The 25,971-nt window shown below is 48.7% G+C and overlaps 1 protein-coding gene across 1 annotated transcript in view; it reads left to right on the forward strand.

Moving 5' to 3' along the window:
• GORAB (golgin, RAB6 interacting) overlaps positions 1–25,971 on the forward strand; it is a 70,382-nt gene that overhangs the window by 27,711 nt on the left and 16,700 nt on the right. The window contains exon 4 of the mRNA XM_042873074.1: positions 24,936–25,050. Coding sequence (XP_042729008.1) covers positions 24,975–25,050 — 76 coding nt within the window. The 5' untranslated portion in view covers positions 24,936–24,974. The remainder of the gene's footprint in view (positions 1–24,935; positions 25,051–25,971) is intronic.

The following is a 25,971-nucleotide window of genomic DNA, read 5'->3' on the forward strand; positions in this document are numbered from 1 at the left end:
ACTCTCTGACTAAAGGGTTTACACAAGGGTGAAATGTTGCCCTTAATACACCTTGTGCAATGGACCAGAAGGTCAGGCTACATCTCTGAGCACCTTTTGGGCTGCAAATGGGTTTGGCATGTCACAAGCACAAAAGAGGAAGCTGTTCTCATTCCACAGCCTGACCGAAGCCCGAATTATCTCACATGTCCTTGGATGGGAAGCTGAGACTGTGGCACATTCAGTTGTAGCAAACTTGTCTCACGTGGAATGCAGGGTAGAAAGAAATCTGCCCACCCTCAGTGCCTTGAGTTGGACAGCAGAGCAGAGCTGGGCCTCTGGGAGTGGCTGAGGAAAGAAAAGAACTCTAAAAGACTGATTTCTACCCCGTGCATCAATTCCAGCAGAAACAAAAAAAGAGCCTAACCAGAAAGATCCCTGAAGCAGACAAACCTCATAGGTCTCATAGGCATTACGCTCCAGCTCACACAATGCTGTGCCTTCTGTTGGATTTACGTGAGTGTGACCCAGGCAGCTCTTGGCAGACTCTGAGTCCTGTCTGGAGGAGCTTAGGACAGGAGTGAGAGTGGTACAGCAAGGCCTAATCCACACCTTTTGAGTTGGTTTTGAAACTTGGCCTCCTCTCTACACTGAAACAGAGCTATAAAAGCAAGTGGGTCTGTGAAATCAATGAAACCAGCTTTGCTGCGTCTACCTCCTGGTGTCTAATAAAAGTGAGGTTATTTGTCTTCCCTTTGCTTGGGCCCCTGGGTTGGATTTGTCTCCCCTGCAAGGGTATTTTATTGTCATTAACTTACTGCTGCTGAGGTGCCTGCCTGTGTGACCAAATCAAAAGTGGGCAACTAGTTCAAAACCTGTAAGGGAGCAGATAGTTGTTTCCCTTGGCATTGTTTCCTTGGGTTGTTCCTTGGTGTTGTCTCCTTAGGAAACTGGCTTGAAAACTGCCCCATCCAGCCCTTCCCACTTTCCCTGTTCTGGCTTTGTTTTGGCTTCCTGGCACTGAAGCCCCTTCCCTCCCATGCATAGCCACAGCAAGGTGGAAGGCAAAGGCTTCCAAATTAATTGCAGAAAGGCAGCTCTCATGGAAGCAGGAGAGGGCAGTCACATTTGATAATGCTTTGGCTTCAGCTTTTCTAGGAAGCTGCAGCCCAGAAGACTTCTTTTCCCTGCCAAATGAGAGCCAGCACAGTGGCACCCTTCCCTCAGGCCTCTACCCTCTGCAATTCAATGATGAAGAACGATGATTCTGTTGTGTGCCACACACTAACGCTGCAGCTGCTGGAGCAGCCTTCCTGTGCTGAATCCCTGCCACCCGAACAGCAATGCTACTGCAGCCACTACCATGGGCATGTGGAGTCAAGTCTTGAGCTCAGGTCTTAGCTTCCAAAATCCACGGCCATCTCAAGGCACCAGCAAAGAGTGGGATGTGCATCTCCACAGCTCGTGTCTGTCCTCTAAGATCATAGCTGCTGAGCTCTGAGCTTGCACAGGAAGGCCCCTGCCTTTCCCACCACTCTCTTTCTTTCCCCGTTGCCTGCCACGTCCTTTTTATCACTGCAGTGGGTCTGGGCTGTGCAGATCAAACTGGGAGTCTGCTCAGAATTAAAACCACCCCGTGGAGGTTGCAGCTCAGCGCCCAGCACACGCAGGCTTGTGTGGCAGTGGAGGTTGAATATATCTCGTGAGGCTTCTATAGGCATGAGCAACCAGCCAGGTGTTCCTGCCAAAAGGTGGGAGATCCACCTGCCACTACTGTTGTCCTCACAGCTCCTGCCCAGGGACTGTGAGGAGCTGGGGATGGGGGTCTCCAGCACCAAAGAAGCATCGCTTGATGCCACATGTCTTTAATTTCCTTACTCTGCCCCCTTAGGGAGCTGAAGAGTGGCCTGGGAGCTGTTATTCTGCTTCCCCCAAAGGGCAGCTCTGCTTGCTGATCCTCCTGCTTCATTTTAAAAGAAGTCCCTCTCTGGGGCACTCTGGGCATATGAAAATAATGTAGAGCCCACGGCGGTGGCTGAGCACTACATGACTACTGTGCGAGCCCGGTACAAACAAATCTGAGTCATTTGTGACCGCTGCCCCATGGAGAGCTCCACAAAGCGCCACTGCGAGCTGGCTGCCGCTGCTCACCCCGCACACTGCTTGGGAGGAGCCGGCTGACATTCATCGTGTGCCATCCATCACGCCGGAGGACAGGCAGCAATGTCATTGTGGGCATTCCTGGTGTGTCACCGCCACTGGGATTCATTCCGTGCGGCTTCTCGGGTATAGCTTGGAGCCCATTGCAAGGAGCAGCGAGGGTGGGAGCTGGCCCCAGCAATGCTTGTGGCAAGTCAAGTAGGACTAGATGATCTGAGCAGTCTTTCCAACCTTAATGATTCTATGATTCTAAGTGCTGCATCCAAGCAGGGCCTCTGGCAGCTCTCCAGGCATGAGTGGGGATTAGCATCAGCTTAGAGCAGAAACTTTGAGACCTTGTATCTCCATCAGATTCCCTTTGTGCCCTATACCATGCTTGTCCAAGCTGTGTTGCTCTTCTTGCTTGCCTGTGGATGCCGCCAAGAAGTGAAACAGGCTCTGAGCAGGAGCCTCTCGCAGCGCGAAAGGGTTAAGCCATGTTGTTCATTGTCACATGGTGCTGGGAATGCAGAGGCAGTCGAGAGGCTGGGGAGCACATCTTGACTGCACATGTGGCCTCTACCACAAACACTTCAAAGTGCTTCCCTCAGACTGACGGAACAGCCTGACGCCGACTGTAAATGCCCTTGACACGCAGAGTGGAAAATATCAAACGCTTCGGCAGTCCCCCTGAAACACAGCCTGTTTTCACTGGGGAAGGCCTTAATGAACCTGTGCGGGAGAGGAGGAGGAGGAGGGCCAGGCGGACGGCGGTGGGACGGGTGGTTCTCATTTAGCTCGTGTAAGGGTACATGCCAGCCTGGGCAACTGGACTTAATCGGAGGTGAAGCCGAGTGCTCTGGGATATTTTGAGAGGGGCTGGAACGTTGACTGCAGGCAGTTCCGTGTCAGGACCCTGCTGTACTTACCCCTCCCTGCCCCGTCACCTGAGCACCACTGCACAATTAGGAACAAAGGGGCACCCAGGCTGGAGGATTTTCCCTTTCCTTCAGAAGTCTTCACCTCCTTCACCCTCAGCTGTGAAATGCCTGCCCCAGCCAGGTGCTCTGTGACCCCAGCATCACGTCCAGCCCCAAAGGAAGCTGGACTGGCAAGGGACGTTCCCATTTCAGGGAGGGAAGATCCTTGGCTGTGGAACGGGCAGGCCATGGTAGCGTTGGACAGGGAAGATATAGACTAGATAGAAGAAGGAAATTTTTTGCAATAAGGATGGGGAGGCACTGGCACCGGTTGCCCAGGGAGGTGGTGGTGCCCTGTCTCTGCAGAGAGCCAAGGTCAGGCAGGACAGGGCTCTGAACACCTGATGGAGCTTTAGATTTCCCTGTTAACTGCAGGGAGGTTGGATCAGATGGCCTTTAATGCTTCCTTCCAACTCAAACAATTCTATGATTCTATGATTCCATGACTAGGGACACTTTTTGAAGAAGGTGTCCCCACTTAGTGACCCAAACCATGTATCTTGTGTCTGGCAGCTAGTTTTGAGTAGATTTTACCCTTGCTGTATGAAGACCTAAGTTATGGGCAGAAGACATGGGTCTGTGCTAGTGGAAGAGTTGTCAGACACCAACATGTGGCTCTTGACCACCTCTTAACCCTGAACTAGCATCAAGACCACTGAAACCCTCCCCAGTGACCTATGTTGAGTTGGATCCTGATGAATGGTGGCTGATAGGGCCTCGTCTGTGACAGAGGAGGGGACAGCAAAGCAGCAGGCCTGCATGCGGTCTGCCTGGCTCTGGCACAGCTCACATCACTGCACGGCTGAGCGGCATTTGGCTGGCTGCAGGCAGGGATTCATCACTTATGACACATTTGGCATGAGTGAAATTGCCTCATAAAATGCTTCTCAGATCAGCAACAACTTGAGGGACCTCAGGAGGGAAGAGAAAGAGTGGAAAGTTCAGATGTTCAGCTGCAAGGTCCCATGCCTCTTGGAAGCAAAAGCAGACGGGGAGGGAGACCACCAAGGGGCAAAAAGTGTAATGAAGGGGTAAAGCAGAGGTGTTACAGCTCACAAAGCTTCATCAATGCTTTCGGAGGGAGCACAGAAGTTGGACCACCTCCATCTCCTTGGGAGAGCAATCAGTATTCCAGATAACAACGAGGTAGAGCAGTTAAGAGGGCTTTAATGGAGCATCTTTGGGGAACAATAATAAGAAGGTAAACAGAAGACGTAGGCGCCACCATAAACTGCTGACTGCTGGCAGCACGGATGTGAAAAAGCAAACCTGGAAGCCTGGGCAGTAAACAACAGGAGGTAGGAATAGCCACCAGTGGAGAAAAAATAATAATAAAACCGAGTTGGTATTTCAGAAACTACGTGGGAAGGTTCAGCCGTGGCTGGATTTCCCAGCACCGCTCTGTTTGGAGGAGATGCTGCTGCCTTCATTAGGGTTACAGCTTTGGTGCTGGGGGCAGGGCTGGGGCGCGGGGTCCTGGCGCGCTGACGGCTGAAGATGGATGGATGGCCGAGCTGCAGATGGATGGCTGCTGTCAGCTGGTGGCCGGCCTCGCCAGCCCGGGAAGGGAAGCAGACTCCATGCCCAGTCCTTTTAAAGGCTTTTGCCTCGGGTTATGATTTATTGTTAGAAAACAAAGGATGTTTAAGAAAAAAAAAAAAAAAAAAAAAAAAAAGGCAACACAAAATAAAACATCTCTATTGATGAAAGCTGTCTTCTGTCCCTAGTGGCTTTTCCCCCTCTTGTTGAGCCTGGGAGCCGAGGAGAGTTGCATCCCTCCGCAAATCACAGCTTCTTCTGCCTTTTGGACTTGCATCTCTCCAGCCTGGTGATAGGCAGGGACTGCGTAACCTATCCCCAGGCTGTCAGCGTGCCAGCAAGCATGACACCATGCATGAGCTCTGACCACTACTATTTATATGCAGCAAGGGACCAGATTTTTAAAAGCACAGAGGTACCCAGCTCTAGACCCTAGCTCTGGAACAAGAACAACTTCCCTAGGCTGGAAATAGTTAGAAGCAAAATTAGGAGTGGAAAGAATTGTTTAAACAAACAAAAAAATGTGGAACAGCTGATAACGGGGAAGCGTTTAAGGCTGTTTTGTGAGATGCTCTCAGATAACTGCTATTCTGGGAGCCTCAGCACTGCTTTACATAAACAAGTCCCAGCTAAGTGAGAAGGTGGAACAGCATTACCAAAGGTTTAACATATGTATATTCTGAGATAAGTGCGGGCATAAATATGTGGCACCAATGTGCATGCGTGTTCATGGTTTAATGTTAAGGGTTTAATGATGATGGTTAATAAATGTGAGAAATCTGCAGTGGGCAGAGATCAATGAGTGTATGCAGACACCTGGAAAGGGGACCCAAAGGCAGGAGTGGAAAATCCGTTGCCGCTAGGGTTAATGATAATAAGAAATTGTTACACTGTACCGAGAGAAGCCAAATCCTATAATGAGATCCCAGACAAGACGAGGAAAATATTCAGCCTGCGTGTAGAAAAGTGATTTGTTCAACGTTTATTTTCTCTTTGGAAAGAAGTAGGATGACACACTCCTGCTTTACGGAGATAATGAAATACTCCGTAGTCTGTTGGTGACGAAGCCATGTGTTAAACGGCAGTGATTAAAGTTAGACATTCTACAGGATCAGATATCTTGCATCAAAGGGTAAATGAATTGGCCCGAGAGCTCTCTGAACCATTAGTGTTGATTTTTAAACAAATCTGGGAACTCTGGGGATGTTCCAGGGAACTGGAAAAATATCTAACCCTGAGCTAATACAGCAGTAAACAAGGTGACCCAGGGAAACAAGCTGTGTTTGGCAGGACGTGGGTCCAGAAAGACTGATTGTAAGGAAAGCCCTTGTGGTACACGTGGACTCACAGCATGGGAGTCAATCATGGGAGTTTGCAGAAAATACATGCTTTCACAGTTTGTGATGGGACAGCCACCTTAAGGGACAAGGTGGCGCAGCCCACATAGGTTTTTGCACAGTGCTTGGCTTACATTTGCAGGGTATTTCAATTGAGAAAAAAAAAAGTGAGGGGGGGAGGGGGAGGGAAGTTGTCCCAGTACAAAACCAGTGCAGTTGGGATGGGATTTACTGGGTCCATTGTAAAGCTGAAGATGTTGTGTGGTGAGGTTGTTCTTCAGGGGACCTTGCAGGAGGCTATAAAATGTGGGTTGATCATTGCTGAGAAAAAGGGGAATTGGGAGAGGAATGGGACACCTCTAGGTGTCTAGCTCCTTTGAGCTGTGTGCCAGACCTTGTGTTCTGGTCCCTGAGGAGCAGGGAACCATTGCAGAGTGCCAGCACACCCATCTGGGTTCCCTTTGTGTGCAAACTGAGGCTCTGGGGTTGCTGGTACGTACCCAACGCAGAGCTGGGACACAGCCAAAGCATGCCTCCAGACCTAAGATTTGGGAGGCGTTCTGGGATAATCTCATCAAGACACAGCTTGGATCTCTTGGCCAGGATGACTCCCTTCAACAGGACATGCTTTGACCCAGATGCATGCAGGATCTTCTACAGTTCGAATGTTTGGCCACCATGCACTGCTGGAAGCCTCAGAGCAGTGCAGCTCTGCCATCCTCCTGGGCTTGTGAGAAATGGGATTTCTCAGCCAGCAGAAAGGAACCTGCGATGTCAAGCATTGTGCTTGTGTCCTTCCCAGAGCTGCCCCACATACATATCAATTCATATGCAGCTGTTCCCAATCATGCCCGTTTACTCTTTCAAGTCATGATAATGATCATCTCAACTTTGGGTGTGTGACATTCTGCCTGTTCCCTCCAGCCAAGTTTCCACAACAGCGGTATTTACAATCAGATGCTTGCATGGGCTGAAGTGCCAGGATGAACACTCATGGAAGCTGAGACTCCAACTATCCTATGTATGCTGTTTTCTACCTAGTATGCTTTCTGGAGTCCAAAATGTTTTCCTTGAGTATTAGAGACCCTCCCTTTCAGAAAACCTTACTCTGTTGATAAATGCTGAGCACTTACGAATGTCTGTCCTTATTCATGGTAGGAGAACCTTGAGGCATCTTGACAAGCTGGTGGGATACAGCCTACAGTTCCCTGGTTTAGAAAAGAGAATTCCTGATCCTGCAGAGCATGGAGAAGCTAAAGAAGGCAGTAGCCCAGGTTGTGCATAATGCATCTTAGCCTGGGAGCTTTCAGATGTTCGACTTTGCAGAAGGTCTGCTCCAGACACGTGGAAAGTTGGGTAGGCAGATGGTGACCAATGCAGCTCTGCAGCATCTCCCCAGGGACAGCCCCTTCCCCTGAGTAAGGGTTTGACCCTCAGTGGTTTCATTAGTGAGGGCGGGTGGGATGGCCACGAACGTATGGGTGAATGGTGCATTGGTGGGGTCAGCAGGACACGGCACGAAATTCCCTTTCCCTTGCAAGCTGTGTGCTCTATCAGTCAGGAATGCGAATGGCCACATGTTTGGCTGAAAAATGATCGTCTTCAGGAAGGGAACAGGTCTATTAGGCTAAAGGAAGGGAAAAACTCAAAGCAGGAATGACATGCAGGAATGACACCTCAGGGCTTCAAATTTGTTCCCCATCAATGAGGAGGAAGAAAATTGACCTCGACGCCGTTGGGGTTGACGGATCTTGAATTTAATCTCCTCTAAAGGCAAGACATGACCCTGCTGCTGGGTGTTGTACGGCTGCAGCTGTTTTACCCATTGGTTTTTCCTACTCTCCGGCCACCTCACAACATCTCCAGCAGAGCAGAGGCGTATTCCTGCCTGCACACTGGCTGTCAAACACCAACTTCAGTGGGATTTCTTTTGTACAGTTGGAGCTAGGACAGTTCAGATCAACACTGGCTCTGGGGAAGTGAGCACAGCTCCCAACCCCTTTTCCTCAAAGCAGGTATTTTTCTTCCTCTTTCAGTTTTCCTGGAGTCCTAAACCAAGGGTTTTTTTGGTGGGTTGCTTTCTCTACCGTTGCTGTTTTTGCCTGTTTCTTCCTCTTTGTTTGGCATCGTCAGGCAATTCCAATTTGGAGCCCTGGCAATACTGGCAACTCAAACTGGTTGGAGCCTGGGCGGTCTGTAGGATGCAGGGCCTGGCTGGGGCTCCCACCCCAATTGCTTCAGGAGCTGAGGCTACCTGGATCGCACGTCTGAATAACTGTGGGGTTTTTTGTTCTACCAGTGGAGCCAAAGCACTGAAAGAAGAAAAGGTCCTGCCAAGTCAGCAGAACCCATCCATCTTCCCAGTGAGACAAACAAAAAGGGATTTCAGGTTAATTGATCTACCCCAAACAAAGTGTTTCGGTTTGGCCTTCTCACTTCCCCGTCTCCTCCTCCGTTCTCCTGTTGCGACTGTTTGGATTTAGGATCTGCTGAATTCAACCCAAAGCCACAGATGGGTCAAGTCCAATTGAATTAGTGCTTCCCAGCAGACAAAATCCATATCTGAGAACTCATGTGCAGTTTTTAGGTTCAATAATTTTCCTGATCACAAATTCCCTCTGTTGACCTTGGTCCAAATGCTCGAGCTCTGCGGGACCCTTGTTTATTTGTGTAAGATGCTCTTCTCTTTCAGCACTGGTTGTTCCTCAAGGCCAGCGCTATATTTAAGCTGCACTCTCTGTTTACGCAGTTGGCTGGTGTGGTGTTGTGAAACCACTGCCTGAAGCCTACTCGAAGATGGAGGGCACTCAGTGCAGATGGGCTTTTTGCTCCATCAATCTGCCAAACTCCAGCCAACCCCTGCTATTTCGGAGGCTCGTGATCTGACCGACTTTGGCTGCTGTCACAAGGATGGAGAAAGGCCCATCTCTTCACTCAGGGGACACTTCTTGCCAAGCCTCCAGGCAGCGCTGCTTCTCAGTAAAATGGTTGTAATAATGTTTTAACATGGGCATAAGAAAAAAAAAAAAAAAAGACCTCCCTAAACCTTGTTCAAAGGGCTGGTGGAAATGGAGTCATGGAAATTTTTGACAAATACAAAACAAAACATGGCCAGAGGCAGAAACCCAGTGTGGAAAATTGGAGCCCGGTTAAAGTCTGGCAAAATTGTAAGTGGAGAAACATCTAGTCTATTCTCTTCTGTTCTGATCCTAAAAAGCTGCCTGATGTTTCTTCTCCTTCAGAAGAACAGCTCTGAAGTGGATATTCACCTCAGTGCACAACTGGGAGGTGTTTGCATTGGCTGTGGGGATGGTGGTGCGAGAGCCAAGGTGGACAGTAGAGCATGACATGGTTATGGGGGGTCAAAGGCCTCATGGGAAAGGGAACTGAGGAAATGGTGTCCAGGCTCTGATTCAGCCACTGATCCCATGGTGGCGAGGGAAATGTCAGACTTGACATCCTCAACATTTCAGGAAGGGAACGTGGGGACAGAGTACTGAGTAAGGGTGGTGGCAGAGGAGCAATGCTTAGTAAGGCAGGGGGAAATGTGTTCATGGGGAGATGGAGAGACCAAGAACCTTTTCCTGCCAAGATCTCCATTCTTGCACCCTGTCCGACATCCCAGCATGGAGCCAGCGGGAAGGGACATTAGCTACGACAATGCTTGCCCAGGGCCAGCCTGGCCACATCCAGCTTTCTCCATCTGGGACGTCCCCAGCTGATGACTCAGAGAGCCTGAGGAATGTGTGTCAGAGCCGCTTCCCCTCGGCCATCTACAGAGCAGCCTCTCCCATGAATCGTCCTGCCGCAGCTTCCAGAGAGGCCACGCACATGGCATCTGCCTGGATTCTGTCCTTGCACCTGGACCTGGTAGCTCCTGGGCTGCTCCTCCATCCTTCTGTAAAGAGACTTCACTCTCTGTCCCAAAGTTTGGCACAGGGGTCAGTCACAGTGGTGTGTCACTTATGGGACAAGGCAATGGCATGTTCCAAACCTCAGTGCTTGAAGATAAGAAGCACTGGGATTCCCAGAAGTGTCCAGACACCAGGCTGTGCTAGGGAAGGTAGGGGAGCAAGGAGGGGGTTGCTTTTTCTGGTGGGCACTCAGATGGGTCAGCAGGGCATGCTGTTGTTGTAAGGGGTCAAAATGAACCCATTTGGGGTTCAGATAAAATCCAGTGGGTGCCTTTTCATGTACCACTTGTGTTCAGGTTTCATAGAATGGTTGGGTTGGTAAGGACCTCTAAGACCATCTAGTCCAAACCCCATGCTGTGGGTTGGTTGCCACCCACCAGATCAAGCACCAGATGTTCATGTTCACATAACCTTGTGTTAGAGCCAGCACATTACCAGTTGAGCTCTGGTGTATGAAGATGGAAATGAACTCCATCTCCTGATTGTTCAAGCCTTTGCTACAATAGAAATGAAATTAGGAGCTCCTACCTGCAGCCTTGCACTTTTTTAAGGTACCAAGGCTCAAATCCAGAAAATTATGTTGGAATCCCATCATCCATGGGAGCTTTCAAAGACTCCCTTGGTCCAGAAATAACCCGCTTCTTCATTTGCTGGTTTGAGACATCTATTTAGTGTCAAACCGGTCTCATTCTTGGTCCCTTCTTGACAAAAAACAGGATTTAGGCTGAGTTCCTTGCTGGATGCTGCCTGCAGACATACCACAAAATGCTGTACCTGGGCTGGGTGGAAAGGGGACAGACCGCCAGCTCCAGCGCCGGGACGGCCGCGCCATGCTGTGTGCGGTTAGAGCCGGCCCGATGCTTAGACAGCAATGGTATTGAATGTGCGTACAGCAGACAGACTGGTGCTAAAGCACTTACTGGGAACATTAGTAAACCGTGGACCACCCTTCCTCATCATGTGATGTGGTTCTGTCTATAGGCAAGATATGTAAAAACAATTTAAAATTAATTTAGCTTTTAAACCTTCTAAAAACATATAAAAAAACTCAACCTTTTCATATAGGATTGGGCTGTTTTTCCAAGTGGGAAAATGTTCACATCAGGATTGATTTAATTTTTTTTTCTGCTTTTAAATCATAAACAGTCCCGGTACAAGAAACAGTAGCTGTTATTGATTAAAAGTTCATTTGCCTTGTCTTTGCTGATGATTGATATTTGGGAAGGAGGGATAGAAGAAGAGAAGGGTGTTGTATTTTGGAGAGAAAAAGAAAACGTGTCACACGTTACCTGCATCTTAGAATAATGTTAGTTTTGGAAGGAGCGTGGCTTGCGAAAAATAATAATTGTTTTAAGGTTCAGCAGATCCCAGTCCTTTCCGCGCGTGCTTTAATGCGCTAAGCGGGCTCCCTTGAAAGAGCAGCGTGGTGCAGGAGGGGAGCAAGGCAATTGCATTTCCAAATGGGATTTTTATGGCCCGTTGAAGGAAAGCAGCTACCCGGTGGATAGCACCGCGCGGTTCCCAGCAGCGGTTTTTTAAATGCTTCCTTTTGCCAGCACGTGTGCTGCGCTGCCGAGCCGGAGCTGCTTGCAAGGTTGTGCTACATGTCCAAGGCCTCTGGAATTATTTGGGGTCCTCAAACCCCTGCAACAAGCTGGGGGTGCAGGATACAGCCAGGGATGAGATGGGCAGTGGTGGCATTTTGTCTTCGGTGGGACATGGGCATGGACACCCATTGTCTACTCTGCCTTTACGTTGGCAGCCTTCAGGCTTTGCAAAATGTCTGACCTCCTGGAGGGCTGTTTTCAGCTGATTGACGTGGAAACCACACTGGCATGCTGGAAGTGGGGGTTCCATAGACTCCACAGCATTCAAAGGAGCCAGGCTCAACGGGGCACGAAGGGCATTTCTCAGCCAGAACATGTTAGTGGGCATGGTAGGGATGGGTTGCTGGTTGGACTGGATGATCTTAGTGGTCTTTTCCAACCATACTGACTTTATGATTCTGTGATTTTCTGGCTGAACAGGACGGATTCGGGGAAGGTGAAATTCTGTGAATTTTTTCCCATTCCCCAAATTGTTGAAATGAGAACACGGTGAGTAGGGAAACATTTTGCTTAGATGTTTTTCAAAGTTTTTGTCTTGGCCCAGTCTTTGGCTTCAAGACCTCCTTTATTTTCAGTAAGAAATAAAAATCTTTTAAAAAAAAATACTTAAAACATCTGTCAAAACAGAAACTTCTCAGTAGAACTGAAATCTGCTTTTTTCAAGCCTTCATAATTTGCTGAAAATATTTGTGGCAAAATTTCTTCCCAGTTCATTCCTGGTGTAAAACTCTCCTGAAACTCTGGGGAGGGAGCATGCCGGGATCTGCAGAGCTTGTAGGTGCTTCATCTCAGCTCTGCTCCAGAAGTCCCTCAGCACCAAGGGAAACTGTGGCAAAAAATATCCAACGAATTTCGCAAGAAGTTAGGATTGCTTTGCATGCATCTTTAGACAGCTTTAATAAAAGTGCATGGAACTGGTTTACATATTGGCATGATGGAAACTAACCTTATGCTGGCCCAGAGGGAGGCACCAGGTTCCCACCTAAAAGGGCAGAGTTAAGGGTATCTCAGCCTTGGGCTGGTAACCTTGACTTCAGCTGATTCATTACATATTATCCAAAAATGATTATGTTCATAAGGAAGAGGCATCTGGCATTTTATTGCATGCTTCAAATTGGTCTGAAAGGAGGAGAGAGGAAGGGAAAGGCACCAGTGTCTGACATGTGTGGCTGTTCTGTTCTGCTACCTGTGTAAGGGCAGGTGTCTTTATATCCTCTTGACTTTATTGCTGGCTTTCCCATAAACAACATGCCCTGCCTACCATTCCCTTACATGAAGATCACATCCTGCTCCTCTGAAGCACTTTATCCTTGGGAGAAGCAGAATTCAGAAAAGCCCCAGATCCTGAGCAGGGTCCCCCTGCCTTGTTCAAATGGTCTGAACTCACAGGGAACAGTCTCAACCCATAACCTCTCCAGCTCATTAATGTACTTGTTCATTATCATTAACCCTTTGCTTGACTTAGTGTAATCCTCACTATCTCCCAAATCATAGCACCAGGGTTGCATCCACACTGCAACTCCCCACCAGTGGAACAAGGCATACAGGTGAGATCCCAGCCAGCAGTAGGTCCAGGTCCTGTATGGAGAGGGGGGACAAATGACACAGAAGGACCACCTCCCTGTTAGGTGTCACCCCAGGGAGCTGGCACCAGCCCTGACCCTACAGGACTTCCCCTGCTCCAGAGGGGATGGAGTTTCAGGGCTTTGCAGCACATGCACCCATGCCAAATCCCCTCTCCAATGCAGGCGTTCCTAATCATGCATAAATATGGCAGTGGATATAGCCGTCTGTGTTGCTCAAGAGAGAGCCTTTGATCCTGGATTGAGAGCTCATGTTTCAGGTGTTTGGGCAAATCGAAAGTACAAAATAGAAACTCCAAATTGCCTTGTAATTTTTAAGAGGCAGATCAGGAAGACACTGCTGGCTGGATGGGGAACAGATGTCTCCCCATCGGCTGCACTGCTGTCCAGAGCTGAGAGGCAGTGTGGATGCTGATGGTTTGAAGAACATGTCTCAGACCTTATGGATCCTATGTGGGGAGGACAGCAACCCCTGTCTTCTGTCTATTCAAACAGCAGTTCAGAGCTAGCCCTGTCCCTCCTGCTCCTTGTCACCCGTGGAGAGCCACCTCCACATGGGGAGTGAAGGAAGCTCTGGCCACAGGTAAGCCAGCAACAGAATTTACCTGAGCTGATGGAGCCACCTGAGGAACATTGGGTCCTGTAAAAGGGAAGGCAACATGGTTTACCCTCTCCTCAGTACCATCAGCAGCAGGATATGGAGGAGGATGAGGAGAGGAGGAAGGGGATTTTCCATCTTGGGGAGTGTAGAGGTTATTTCATGTTGCCTTGCTTGGAGAAGTTTTGGGACACCCTTGCTGGGAAGTAGGTATGTGAAGGGGAACGACGCTTGGGGTGTCTATGAGGGGAGCCTGAAGGAGGACAGTTTGTGCTCGCTTGGTGCATGTGATGCTCAGCTCCCCTTGGGTGGATGCTTTGGCTGAAGCTCCAAACCACTTGAAAGAGGCTGGGGCTTGTTCCTGCCTCTGAGTCAGCGGAGCCTTGAGGTTAGGGTGGGGCTCTGAGTCATGGATGCTGGAGCTGCTGGGTGCCAAGATGGTTTCTGATGGAACAGAGTAAAAGCTGCCCTTGGCATTGAGAGAGAACCTGAGCAGGGACAGGCCAAGAGTCTGATTCAGGGATGGAGGGGGGCAGCTAGTTTTCAATCCTGAAGCTGGTGGCTCAGAGAGGTCTTGGTGACTGAATAGTCCTCAGTGTGCTGATGCTGCCATAAGGAAGGTCTGCATCCTCTTCCCCACTGAGCTGCTGCCTCGGGCAGGTGTGTGAAATGGGTGTGATGGGTCATTCCCATGCCTATGCTTGTCTCCTCTGGACAGAGAGGAGTTCTCAAGCTCCTCCCAGGGAGGAGGTGCCGGGCACAGGGTGCTTCTGCCTAAGAACCTGGACCAGCTGCCATGGAGCAATGTGGAGGGAATAACTTTGGGACAGCCATTGCTCTTCAATTGGAGACCCTGGATAGGGCATAATGTGCTACTGGGAAATCTGTTTTGAAGTCTTGGCTCCAAAATATCCCTTATTAGAGGATTCCAGATAGAGGCTCATGGCCTGGGCTAGAGGAGCTCCTTGTCCTTTGCATGGCGTTCTCTGCTAGATGTGTTGGATCCATCTTACCAGGCCACAGCACAGCTCCTCCTCACCCTGTGCATACCCACAGCCCCCTGCCTGAACAGTGTGTTATCTCCATGGCCACATGGCAGGGGATAGAGCTGCTCATGCCTTGGCCTGCACCGCCAGTGATTGATGCTGCAGCAGGAGGCTGTCACTGAACATGGTTGGCCACCAGCCCTGGGCTGGGAGCAGAGCCTCAGTGTGCGGGGCGCAGCGGGTGCCAGCTCCAGCACCTCTGGTCTTCAGTGCTGTATTTCCCTAAATCTCCCCAAGCCCAGGGGTGTGGGGTGTGATAGGACAGCTGCTGTGAATTAGTCCTCACTGCTAAATTGCCTCTGTACCCTTCCCCCTCCCTGAAAAGCAAGCTGCAAACCCCTCTGAGTTTATGATCTGCGAGTTCATGCAGCCTCCATTAATTTTATGAGTAGATTTTCCTATATCTGATCTCATATATCAGCTGCAGGAGCAGGAGGTGGGGGGTGAGGGGGAGAGAGAGGTGATGTAAGCCTGGGCGAACATGCAGTGCTGCTGGCAGGGCAGGCATGTGAGTGGTTGGCCTTGGGGCCATTGCTTCTTCTGCTTATCGGGTTGCTTTGGGTCTCCCCAGGCAGCAGGGACTTCTGAAACCCTCAGGTTTGGAGCTCTGTGGTGTGGGATTATAATTAGAGAATCACAGTGATTCAGGTTGGAGAAGGGCTTAAGATCATTGGGTGAACCATCAGCTTAACACTACAAGTCTGTCACTGAGCAGTGGGTCAGTTCCACATCCACATCTCCCTAAATACCTCCACGGATGGGGACTCCATTGCTGCCCTGGGAAGCCCATTGCAATGCCTAGCCTTGCTTTGCATGGAGATCTTCCTGACATCTGAACAAAATAGAATCGTTTTGGTTGGAAAAGACTCTTAAAGTCAGGTAATTGTCCCAAATGTCCACCAAGAATCATCCCGTTCTGCAGGATTGAGGACCAGGGAAATGTGGTCAAATTGGGATAACAACTGGGGAAGAGGCCAAAATCACCCAAAAAGTAAAAGATTGGGAATCCAACAAGGCTTTGAGTCCTTGGTTGTGTGCGTGGAGTTAAGGGGGACCTGTTGCAGTGCTGGGGGCCCTTTCTCCAAGGAGGGAAGGAGCCTGGAGGTGGGGAAAGCTTTGTTGGCAGGGTGAAGGAGACGAGGCTGGGGTTGCTGACACCATCTCATGCTCATTTAATGAATGATGGCCTCAAGTTGGGCCAGAGAATGTTCAGGTTGAGTATTAGGAACATTTCTTCCCAGAAAGAGTGGTTGTGTGTTTGCAGAGGCTGCCCAGGGAGGTGGTGAGGTCACTGTTCCCAGAGATGTTCAAGAATCATGGAGATGTGGCACTGAGGGTTGTGGAGATGGGCTGAGGTTGGACCTGATATTCCTAGAGGTCTTTCCAACCTCTATGATTCTATTCCATTTCTCCTTTCCATTTTGTGGGCCCCAGCCCAGGTGTGACTTGTCACCAAGAGATATGGGCAGTGTTGCAGAGATCCTGCTTGGAGCAAGCCCTGCTCCCTGCCCTAAAATTTGTCTGAAGCTCTCTCCTAGGCCTTATTTATTTTTCCAGCAGTGCTTTGTTTCCACTGATTACCCGGGTCGTTTTTTGATGATCTGGTCATTCCTTTTGAATTAAACCTGATGATTTTTATTCGCCTTGCCAGCGCTTTGTATTTGTTTCCCAACTGGCAGCACTCAGGAATTTTTTAGCAGCTTTATGTTGAAATACTTTGGGGATTTTTTTTTTCCAGGATCAATTTTGCAGTGGAAAAATCCTATTTTTCAGCTATCTCTGTGCATTGATTCCGACAGAGCACCCTGTCCCAAACCGACAGTAACCAAACCACAGAAATTGTTCTCAAAGAAGCGATCAAAAAGGAGAGAAAAAGGAACCAACTAGAATTTCTTTTTCTTTATATATTCTGAGAAAGCATGTGAATTGTCCTGCTTTCAATTCTTCCCAGAACATCGTAGTGATGTTACAAATTTAGTCATAAAGCTGCGGTTGAATTATAGTTATCATTGTAAAACAATAATAACTATGCAGATACTTATTATGGTGAATTAAGTTACAATGATAGTAAATCTGTCATAATAACCATGGCAACTCTCTTAGCCACGCAGTAGGAATCCTGCGATGTTATTGATAAAATCTGCTGAACTCTGCTGTCTTACCCTCCGCAGAGCCGCTGCAGCGTTTTATTGTAAATGGTGATTAAATGATGCAAACCATATCTCCCCCAGCAGTCATTTGTTCTCTTCCTTTGCGTGAAGGCCTGAGTCAGACCCATTAAATGCTCTGTGATTTAGCAGGCGGGACTGGGCACTGCAGGTGGGATGGCCTAGGGGAAGTGGGCTCTGAGCTAAAGGAAGGGTTTGGTTGGTGTATTGGGATGGCTGGCGTTGGGTTGGTCTGCACATGGCGAGTACCCCCAAAATGTTTGGTATTGAGGATGCTGAACCCTCCTGAGGGCTGAAGGTGGATGGGGGGATTGAGGCTGGAGCAGGTTGGTGACCACAGTGTTGTGATACTCTGTCCTTTGTGGCACCACATCACTCACCCCTGGCCCTGCCCAGCCCCACTAGTGCCAGGATAATCCACAAGAAAAGCCATTCCCATAAATTTCCCAAACCTGTTCTCAGGGTGAGGGAAGATCACGCTTCTCCAGGTGCCTCCAGGAGCCAAACCACAGCAGCTCCTTCCTAGTTTCTACTAACCTCATGGATGTGTGACCTTACACGTGGATGGAGCGATGCTGGAGAAGGTGTCACGTTGTCCAGGCAGGGATGCAAATAGAAGCATCCTGTCCCACCTCCATGGGCTGTGACAGCTTGAGAACCTCCACCTATGGCCTCCATCCCGTTACAGACTAGGGCAGTCTTGTCATCTCAGACAGTTTTCAGCCTTAGCCTGGGGGATGCTGAGCAGTGATAGCAGCCAGCTGAGAAGCCCTGGGGCTTTGTGGCTGAGGCAGGCTCCGGCTCCATCATACCCGTCCTCCTCCCTGCCAGTGTTGCCAAAAATGGGTATGTTTCTCCTTTTGTCATTTTTCCATTGTAACGCTTTCACGCTGCTTCAGGAAAAAGGCTAATAATTTATCACCATAATGAGAATTTTCTGGCTGAAGAAAAGCCCATTAATGTCTCGCTGAGTATAGGAACCAAAGTTCTGTTGTGAGTGTTTATATTTTCTAATTAATCACAGATGACTCCAATTGTGTCAGTGTGCAGCTGGATACTAAACTGTGAGTGCTCACTGTTTTATGCCCCATTTGTTTACTGGCTACTCCACTCCAGCCTACCAAGCTCAGGAAGGAAGTTTTTGGAAAGTAGAGGTGCTGAGAAATGCCAGACTGCCCAGGTGCCTCCTGCGGGATGCTTTGGTGTTGGTCCATCCACAGCCCAGGAAGGGGATGTGAAGATCAGCTGCTGCCCCAAAGCATGCCTGGTGTAGATTGGGGAGGTTGCGATGGAGCCAGAGGGGAGCCTCATTTCTCACCATGTGGCCTCACCCATTTGAGTGCTGCTTTTTAAAAAATGCAGTGTTTTAATGAGTGAAGAATCTGTATATTTTTCACATTTGAAGGCATTTTGGAATCTAATGAGGTTCAACAAGGCCAAGTGCAAGGAACTGAGCTTCTGTCAGGGCAATCGTAGGTACATGTATAGACTGGGAAATGGGCTTGGGGGTCCTGGTGGATGAAAAGCTGGATGTGAGCCAGTAGTGTGCTCTTGCAGCCTGGAAGGCCAACAGTATCCTGGGTTGCATCAACAGAGGGTGGCAGCAGGGCGGGGGCTGGGGAAGGATGGAGTCCATTATTCTACCCTTCAGTGCCACGCTGCTCTCCCTGCTCACGAAGATGCTCTGCAAATTCATCTTTCAATAGGTGACTTTTAAAGCTTTGTGTAAGGCTTTGTGGACAGACTTTATTCACTGCTGATTGGAAACTTATCAGTGTAATTATACAAACATGTTTTATAGGTTATGTATTAGCACTATTAAATGGCAATCTGGTATTTACTTCAAGTTATATTAACTGTTACTGATTACTGTTACAACAAATGCTGACAATTATTGAATGAAGCCCATTTTTAACTGCAATCTCCTTGTATAAGCTACTGTGCAGTGCTTTTCTCTCTGACTGAACTGAGCAAAGGGTCTCCAAGTACCAGACTCTTTGATGCACTTATATGGCTAAAAGCACAGTGGGTTTCATATGGAGTCACTGTCCTTGGGGGTGTTCAAGAACAGTGGAGGTGTGGCTCTGAGGGACATGGTCAGTGAGGATAAATTAGAAATGGTCCAACCTTAATGACTCCATGGTTCTATATTGCAAAATGTGACCTCCTATTTAATAACTGAATTCCTCCACATTTCTACTTCTGCTCAGTGCCTTTCTCCTTACTTATCTTGGGCACCAAGAAACCCCAGTATCCAGCAAACCATCTGAACTCACCCAATACTGTGTGGTTTGGGAGCTTTTTCCCTAAGGCTGCAGATGCCGAAAGCCTATGGGCAGGGAGATGTCCTCATTCTGCTGTCCCCATGGCATTGTCCAGAAAGTGGTGCTTGGATTGCCCCTAAGGGGAAGCTGTGGGGCTGTTAGGTACGGTGTCACTTCTGCTGCTCTGCATGGAGGCTGGTGGAGGATTGCACCCTGAGAGCAGTCTTATTTGGAAGCTTGTTGAATCAGGGAAGAATGTTGGCTTTATGAAAAGGAGCTTGAAAGGATTCAGGATGCAATGTAAGTTCTATTTCCAGTTGAGTAGATTGAGTTACACTTCAAGTTGTGGAGGGAGTAAAAACTTGTGCCACTGGTCTAGATGTATATCCACACGGGATGGGCCTGCCTTCTGCCTGTGGATAAGCTGTGGTGCTGGAGCTCTTTGGTCTCTGCTCCACTCATGCATGGGATAGCAGTGGTGCAGCTCCTGAGGACTGCTTGGGGAGCAATGTGCTTTGGATATAGAGCACCTGGGAGCACTAAAGGATGACTTACATTGGGCTGTATAAAAGTAAAGACTCATTTTGTTTTGGATATGGTTCAACAAATGGAAGTGATCATCTCCTAGCTCTCTGCGGGGATAAGTAGGGGCTTCACCCCAACGTGTGCTTTCAGATCTGACCTACGTGCATCGGGATCAGCAGAGGGGCTCGGTGCATCCCATACCTTCCCTGTGCTTGTTTCAGTGGGGATGCAAATCCAGGATCAGGGGAAGAACCAGGAGGGCCAGCAGGGTTGGAGCTCACCTGGCATGTGGTGACACTAGGAAGGAGATGGCCCCCAAGCAAGGCACAACTCGTGGCCTGGAGGGTGGCAAGATGCTGAGCTCTGTTTCTGGCTTCCCTTTGGGTGGATTTATTTTTGGTGTGGGGCAGTGCTTGGTGACAGTGTGGCGCGGGGCCATCCCATACCTGTTTGATCTCCTGGCGCAAAGACGCGTGTGCTGTGAGCGTGCGATCAAGTTGCTGTGATAACATGGTGACAATACAACAGCTCCCAGCCCTGCTCTGGGATGCAGATGTTGGCTGTGCAAGGGATGCTCCCGGCAGTGCCTGTGGGAATACTGGGGGAGTTGGTTCCTTTCCAATGGGAAATGGCATTGGCGATACTCTCTCTGAAGGGAATTGGAGCATGGGAGCTGGGTTGTTGCAGCACAGCATCCGTGATCCTGCACAGCATCCCATCCATAGGAGCTGAGATGACAACGGGCAGGTTCCCGCTGCTGGAGGAGCAGAACCTTTGCGGGCTGAGGGCTTTCCTTCGAGCATTGTCTCCGTTACACTGCAGTGGATGGGGGCACCACTGCACTGGGCAGAGCTACCAGGCAGCCAGAGCTGTCCCCGCTCATCACCAGCCTGATGGCATTTCCACTCCTAATAAGTTAATCTGATGGGCTTTGTCATGAGCGAAACAAGAAATCACATTTTTAATAATAATAATAAAAAGGGTCCTGCATCTTGTTAACATCTGGAGTTCAATCATTTCTGTGCTCAAAACTGTGGAATGCTTCAGCACGACATAAATCTTGCCACTTGCCGTACATGGGCTCCAGATGGGGAGGCAGCAGCCATGCTCGCCTGCAGCCTGCGTGGTGCTGCTGGGCAGGGCAGCTGGCACCCCCAGGGCTGCTGCTTTCACCCAAATTGCGGGGAAGTACCTTAAACCCTGGAGGCGAGCCGGGGGTGCCTGGCTATTGAGTTCCAGTCACTGCTGTTCCTGCCTGTCTTCACATCTGCTGCTCAGTTGCCTTCGTGGTCTTTGGAGCTGGACTTGATGGAAATCTGAGTGTGGTTGTTGTTAGCAAAAGCAAGAGTTGGTTCTCTGAGTTTTCGTTAATCTTTGTCTCAAACCTGAAAATCATTTATTTATTATCATTTATTTAAACCCAAGATTTTGCAGCTGGAGACTGAAATTTGAGCATTTTTTTCATTTTTGACAGTCAGCACAAACCAGGCAGATTTTCATAAATAAGTTTTCTGATTTTATTTTTGTTATTTATTATTGGAAGTTGCTTTGAACTGAGAAATCATTGGGTCTGAACTGCTACTGTGGAGGTTTCAACCTCCTGAAGGCAGGGTGTTGTTTTGAGACACTCCATCGCTGACGTGTGGAGATGGTAGATTTTGACTGAGAGCTGTTTGTTGGCATGATAGGTTTGACTTCTATGGGTTTTAGGCACTTTTGTTTAAATATCTCTGACTGATCCTAGCTGGGAGGCTGGGGGGTGTGCTCAAAGAGCATCTTTCCTATTCAAACTCTTGTGAGCACAAGTATAAGCTCTGGTATCAGCTGGTGGCTAGGGGTTATCTCTAGGCATTCAGATGGCTTTAAACCAAGGAGCAAATATTCTCTTTGCAGTGCATTCAAAGAGAGCTATGGATGGGCCTGTCCACGTTCCTCAATGCTGCAGTGATGCTTTCAGTATGCCTGCGACTGATGAAGGGCTGCCCCAGTGCCCCATCCCCAGCTTCGAGAGCTGCTGTGTTTATGGGGAAATGTGGGTTTGAGGAATAAGAAAATCACTTTTCACCACTATGGATTTGGTTGGAGAAGTGAGCCTGCTGCTACGGGAGCTCAGTCCTGCTCACGGCAGTGCATGGGCAGCAGCAGCGGCACCAAGCAAGAACTTGCAAATTCCCTTTTCCTCTCCAGAATGCTTGGCTTGTGCTGAATAAATTTCCATACAGAGCATCTCTCGTCTTCTTGGAGAACTGTTTTTAACTGGAAAGCAAAAAGGAGTCATACTGGAAGTTAAAAGATTTGGGCTGCAAAGTGTTAGATTGCCAAAAATTAAACAAAATCAAGAAAAACAGTTTTGTTTTCTGTTCCCATCTTTTTTTTCCTCTGGACTCCCATCTATCTGTTGTTCCTACAGAGGAAGGGAGAGACAGACAAAATAAACACAATGTAAACTGATCTGGGGAGAGTATTCCTTCCTGGCCCTAAAACCTGATGTGTGCCCAACCTCAAATATCAGTGAGTGTTGGAGCCCTCCTAGGATGGAGCAGGGAGAGGATGGCTGGAAGTCTTCCTGTGTTTCAGTACCCACTGGGGCTAAGCAGGCACTAGGGTTTGCCCTTGGCTCTCCCAGTGTGGGTTTGCTGTCACTGACCAACGATGGGGAGGAGAGTTCATGTCGTCTTCCTTGCGTCTTGCAGATGAAGTGCTGCATGCTCAGTGCACTCCCCTTGCCTATGGCTGAATGTCGGCCGATGCTGTTTGCTAAACAAGAGTGCCGGTGGCAGAGGAATTAGAAGAAATCCCTTCTTAATTGGAAACAGTGAGTTTGTGTATTTTTTCAGTTGTCTATTTTGGGCCTTGTAAAATTAAAGTTATTAACTGTAATGCAGCGGTTTCCAGATTCCCACAGCCCTTTACAATAGCGGGGAAATTCATCCCAGGTCACTGGGAGCCTTTAATGAATACATTAAGACTTATTATTAAAATAAAGTACTTGCAGCTTTATGAGAGACATCTGGCGAGGATGCGCGTCTCCTGCAGGCAGTGCAGCTCTGGGTGTCTCCTCCCGGCGTGCCCTGCGGTGCCATGGGCTCACTGCCACCCTGCACATGTGGGCTGGGGACAATGAGGGGATGTCAGGAGGTGATGGAAAGCACCAGGGCTGGGTCATGGAATCGTTAAGGTTGGAAAAAGGCTGCTGAGATCATCTAGTCCAGCTATCAACCCATCCCCATCATGTCCTCTAGCTGTGTCCCTTAAGTCCTGTGCCTGTAGGATGCTTGGTGCAGAGGATGCTGTTGACCAACATATTCGTGGGGTAGGCTTGGGCTGAGTGCAGGAGCTGCCCTGGCTGCAGGCAGGTGGGTGTTCAGCCAGATGTTGGCCCAGTGGTGCTGAGGTTTTGTGGAGCTTGGGGCAGCAGGGACCCTGCAGTCCCAGCATGCCCACAGGACAGGCTCAGCTTGTGTCTCCACAGGCAGCGTGGTCAGCAGCAGCAGGCAGTCTTATCACTGCTTTATCTCTATCCAGGCTTGATCTGTGCAGAAAGCAGAGCCACGTGGCGGTAATTGCATTAGGAAAACAAACTAATCTCTGAAGGGACAGAGAACAGCTGTTGGGCTATCGGGAGACATGGAAGTGGCCTGCCAGCCTGCAGAGCTGGGGGGATAAAGTGGATTTTGGGCACAGGGTTGCTAGAATGGGGGAGAGCCAGGCTTGATGCACTTGTCTGAGTTTCTTTGGTTGCATTGATTTGGGGAACAAAGCACCAGGAGGTGGACACCCTGAAATGGGGACAACTAAGTCCTGGCTGTGAGCACCTTTGGCCAATGGAAATGAGAAGGTCAGGATTGCACCAGCCAGGAAGGCTGAATCCAGAGCTGAGTGCCTGGCCAGATCCCAAAGCAAACGTTGCTGTTGTTTCTGGATTATGTAGTTTAACAAAAAAGAAAATCCTATCGCTAATACCACGAGATACACACTTGTGTCTTGTATTCACTCTGTCCTATGAACTTTATTAAGGCTCATGTAGAGAGGGATTATAAAAAAGAAATAAGGCCAGAATTATGCAGCTCCCAAAAGTTTTCCTAAAAATAAATTTTTGCCATGTTCTTCCACAGCAGTTAATTATGGCTTCTATTAAATGCTGACAGGCACTTGATAATGTTATATATTGCAGCAGGCTCTGTTTGGAGTGTTAAAATGATGGCAGTAAAACAGTTTCCATTAGAGCTGTTTTCATAAGCTAATAACTTTTGCAAACATTCATGTCTCAGGTTGAAAGTTTTGCATGCCTGGTCCTTGCCTGGTGGCAAACTTCTTGGAAGCATTCAGAAAAATCCATCTCATCCTTTGAGTTATGGAAGTGATGGGGAGAAAGAAATGAACAGTTTATTTTCAATGGTAGATGGATGACAGAGGCATGCGATGCCAGAAACTGGCTTCAGAAACTGGTGAGGCAGTTGTAGAATCATAGCATCATCAAGGCTGGAAAAGCTCTCCAAGATCATCCCATCCAACCATCCACCTATCACCAATATTCCCCACTAAACCTTGTCCATCAGCACAACATCTAAATGTTTCCTGAACACAAACTCTTCAGAGATGCTCTCAGCTCTTACCTATCTGTAACAACTGCTGATCTGACTCTGTTAGCATAGAGCTGGGGAATGTCCCACCCACTAAAATCCTCTCTGGCTTCAAAGCGTTGATAAAGTCAATGGCAGAGCCTCAAGGGAGTCCAGCTACCATCTAAGAGATGTGACTGGTGAGCTCAGGTTAAAAATAGATGTTGGTAGTTAATAACTTTTTCCTTCTGTTGGCATGTTTGAGAAACTGACAGTATTTCTCTCATGGAGATGAAGAGTCCTGAAAAATGTACAAACAAAAAAAAGAAGGGTAAGAAATTTCTAGGTCAATAAAAATATTTTTCTTTGATAATTTCAAGCTTCCTGTTTTGATTTTTTTTTTTTTTTTTCTTCTGTTAGCAGCCTAACCATGCAGAGAAAAGATCTTTTCAATTAGGAACTTTGAGATGTGTCAGTGATGGAAATACAGAAGCCAAAAGTTTGGACGATTTGGATATGCGTGCCAACCTTTTCCAAGATGAAACAAGTGTTTGAGCTCCCCTTGCCTGCAAGAAGCATTTTCCCACCAGCCCACTGCATTGGCAGCTATTCAGCTGGATCCCATTGGCAACCTGTGGCCAAGAGGCAAATGAACCATGCTGATCTCTCACTGTGCTCTTCTATGTTGTTCCAGGGACAAATCCAGTCAAGCAGGTGCTGAGCCAGTAACAGCATGGGAAAAGCTCCCCTTCCTTGGGTACTGTCAAAATTCAGCATCCTTCACAGCCTCCAACATCGAGGTCCTACAGGTATGACTTTGCTTTGTGTGGGTCTCTGAAGTTAAAGATGCCAATGAACCTCTGCTGCAAGGTCCAAAATCATCCAGAATGACAGCAGATCTTTCCCAAAGGCTTCCCAGGCCAGGAAGAGTGGAACTGCAGAGGCACAGCAGGAGAAAGCAAGAAGGATGCTTGTCCTATGCCCTACCCAACTACCTTCTCTGGAGTGGCTTTGAGGAGCCCCAGAGGTGGAAGGGCTGGAAATCTAGCTCCAGGTGGCAGTCCTGATGTGCATGTCCACTCTTTAGAGCTCCCAGGTATTTCCTTAGGCAGTTGACTTGATCACAGGTAGTGGGGTACTGAGCCACGTTAGAGCCTTGCATGCTATTGTAGCTGCAGCATGCTCTGGGGAGAAAAAGAAGGAAGGGGAGGCTCGTGTCCCCTTGGAAAAAAACTGGGGTGTACATTTGGCTTTCTCCTCTGCGTATTCTTGTTTTGTCTCCGAACCACCTCCTCCTCAACCATTCCTGCACAAACCCCCTTTGTTTGCTGCCCTCAGCCAGCATCCAGGCAGTAACAGCAGCCCAGATGTTCCCTATCAAACTCAGAGCCATGCCAACAAACTTTGGCACACATGAAAGTGTGCTGAGGAATGGGCCTCTGCAAATACCATTTTTTTTTTTTCCCGTTCCCATTCCTGCAAGTATTTTTAAATGTTAATGGCTTTCATGCTGCAACAGCCCATGGGGGAGGCTGCGAATTAGTGGTGAGGGGCAAATCTGTCCTGACTTTGAAACCCTGCCCCTCGTTCCTGTGGTGTGGTTTTCCCATGGGTGATGGTGCTTGGAGGGAGCAGACAGCTCAGCCTGCAGAGGGGAAATCTCAGTAAAACTGGATGATTGCACAAGTCCAATGGATAGTCTCTGCCCTTCTGTGCTGATGTTCTTTTCC

This window comes from Lagopus leucura, unplaced genomic scaffold, assembly GCF_019238085.1.
Source record: "Lagopus leucura isolate 7727_CA_CO unplaced genomic scaffold, USGS_WTPT01 Super-Scaffold_100009, whole genome shotgun sequence".
Taxonomy (NCBI): domain Eukaryota; kingdom Metazoa; phylum Chordata; class Aves; order Galliformes; family Phasianidae; genus Lagopus; species Lagopus leucura.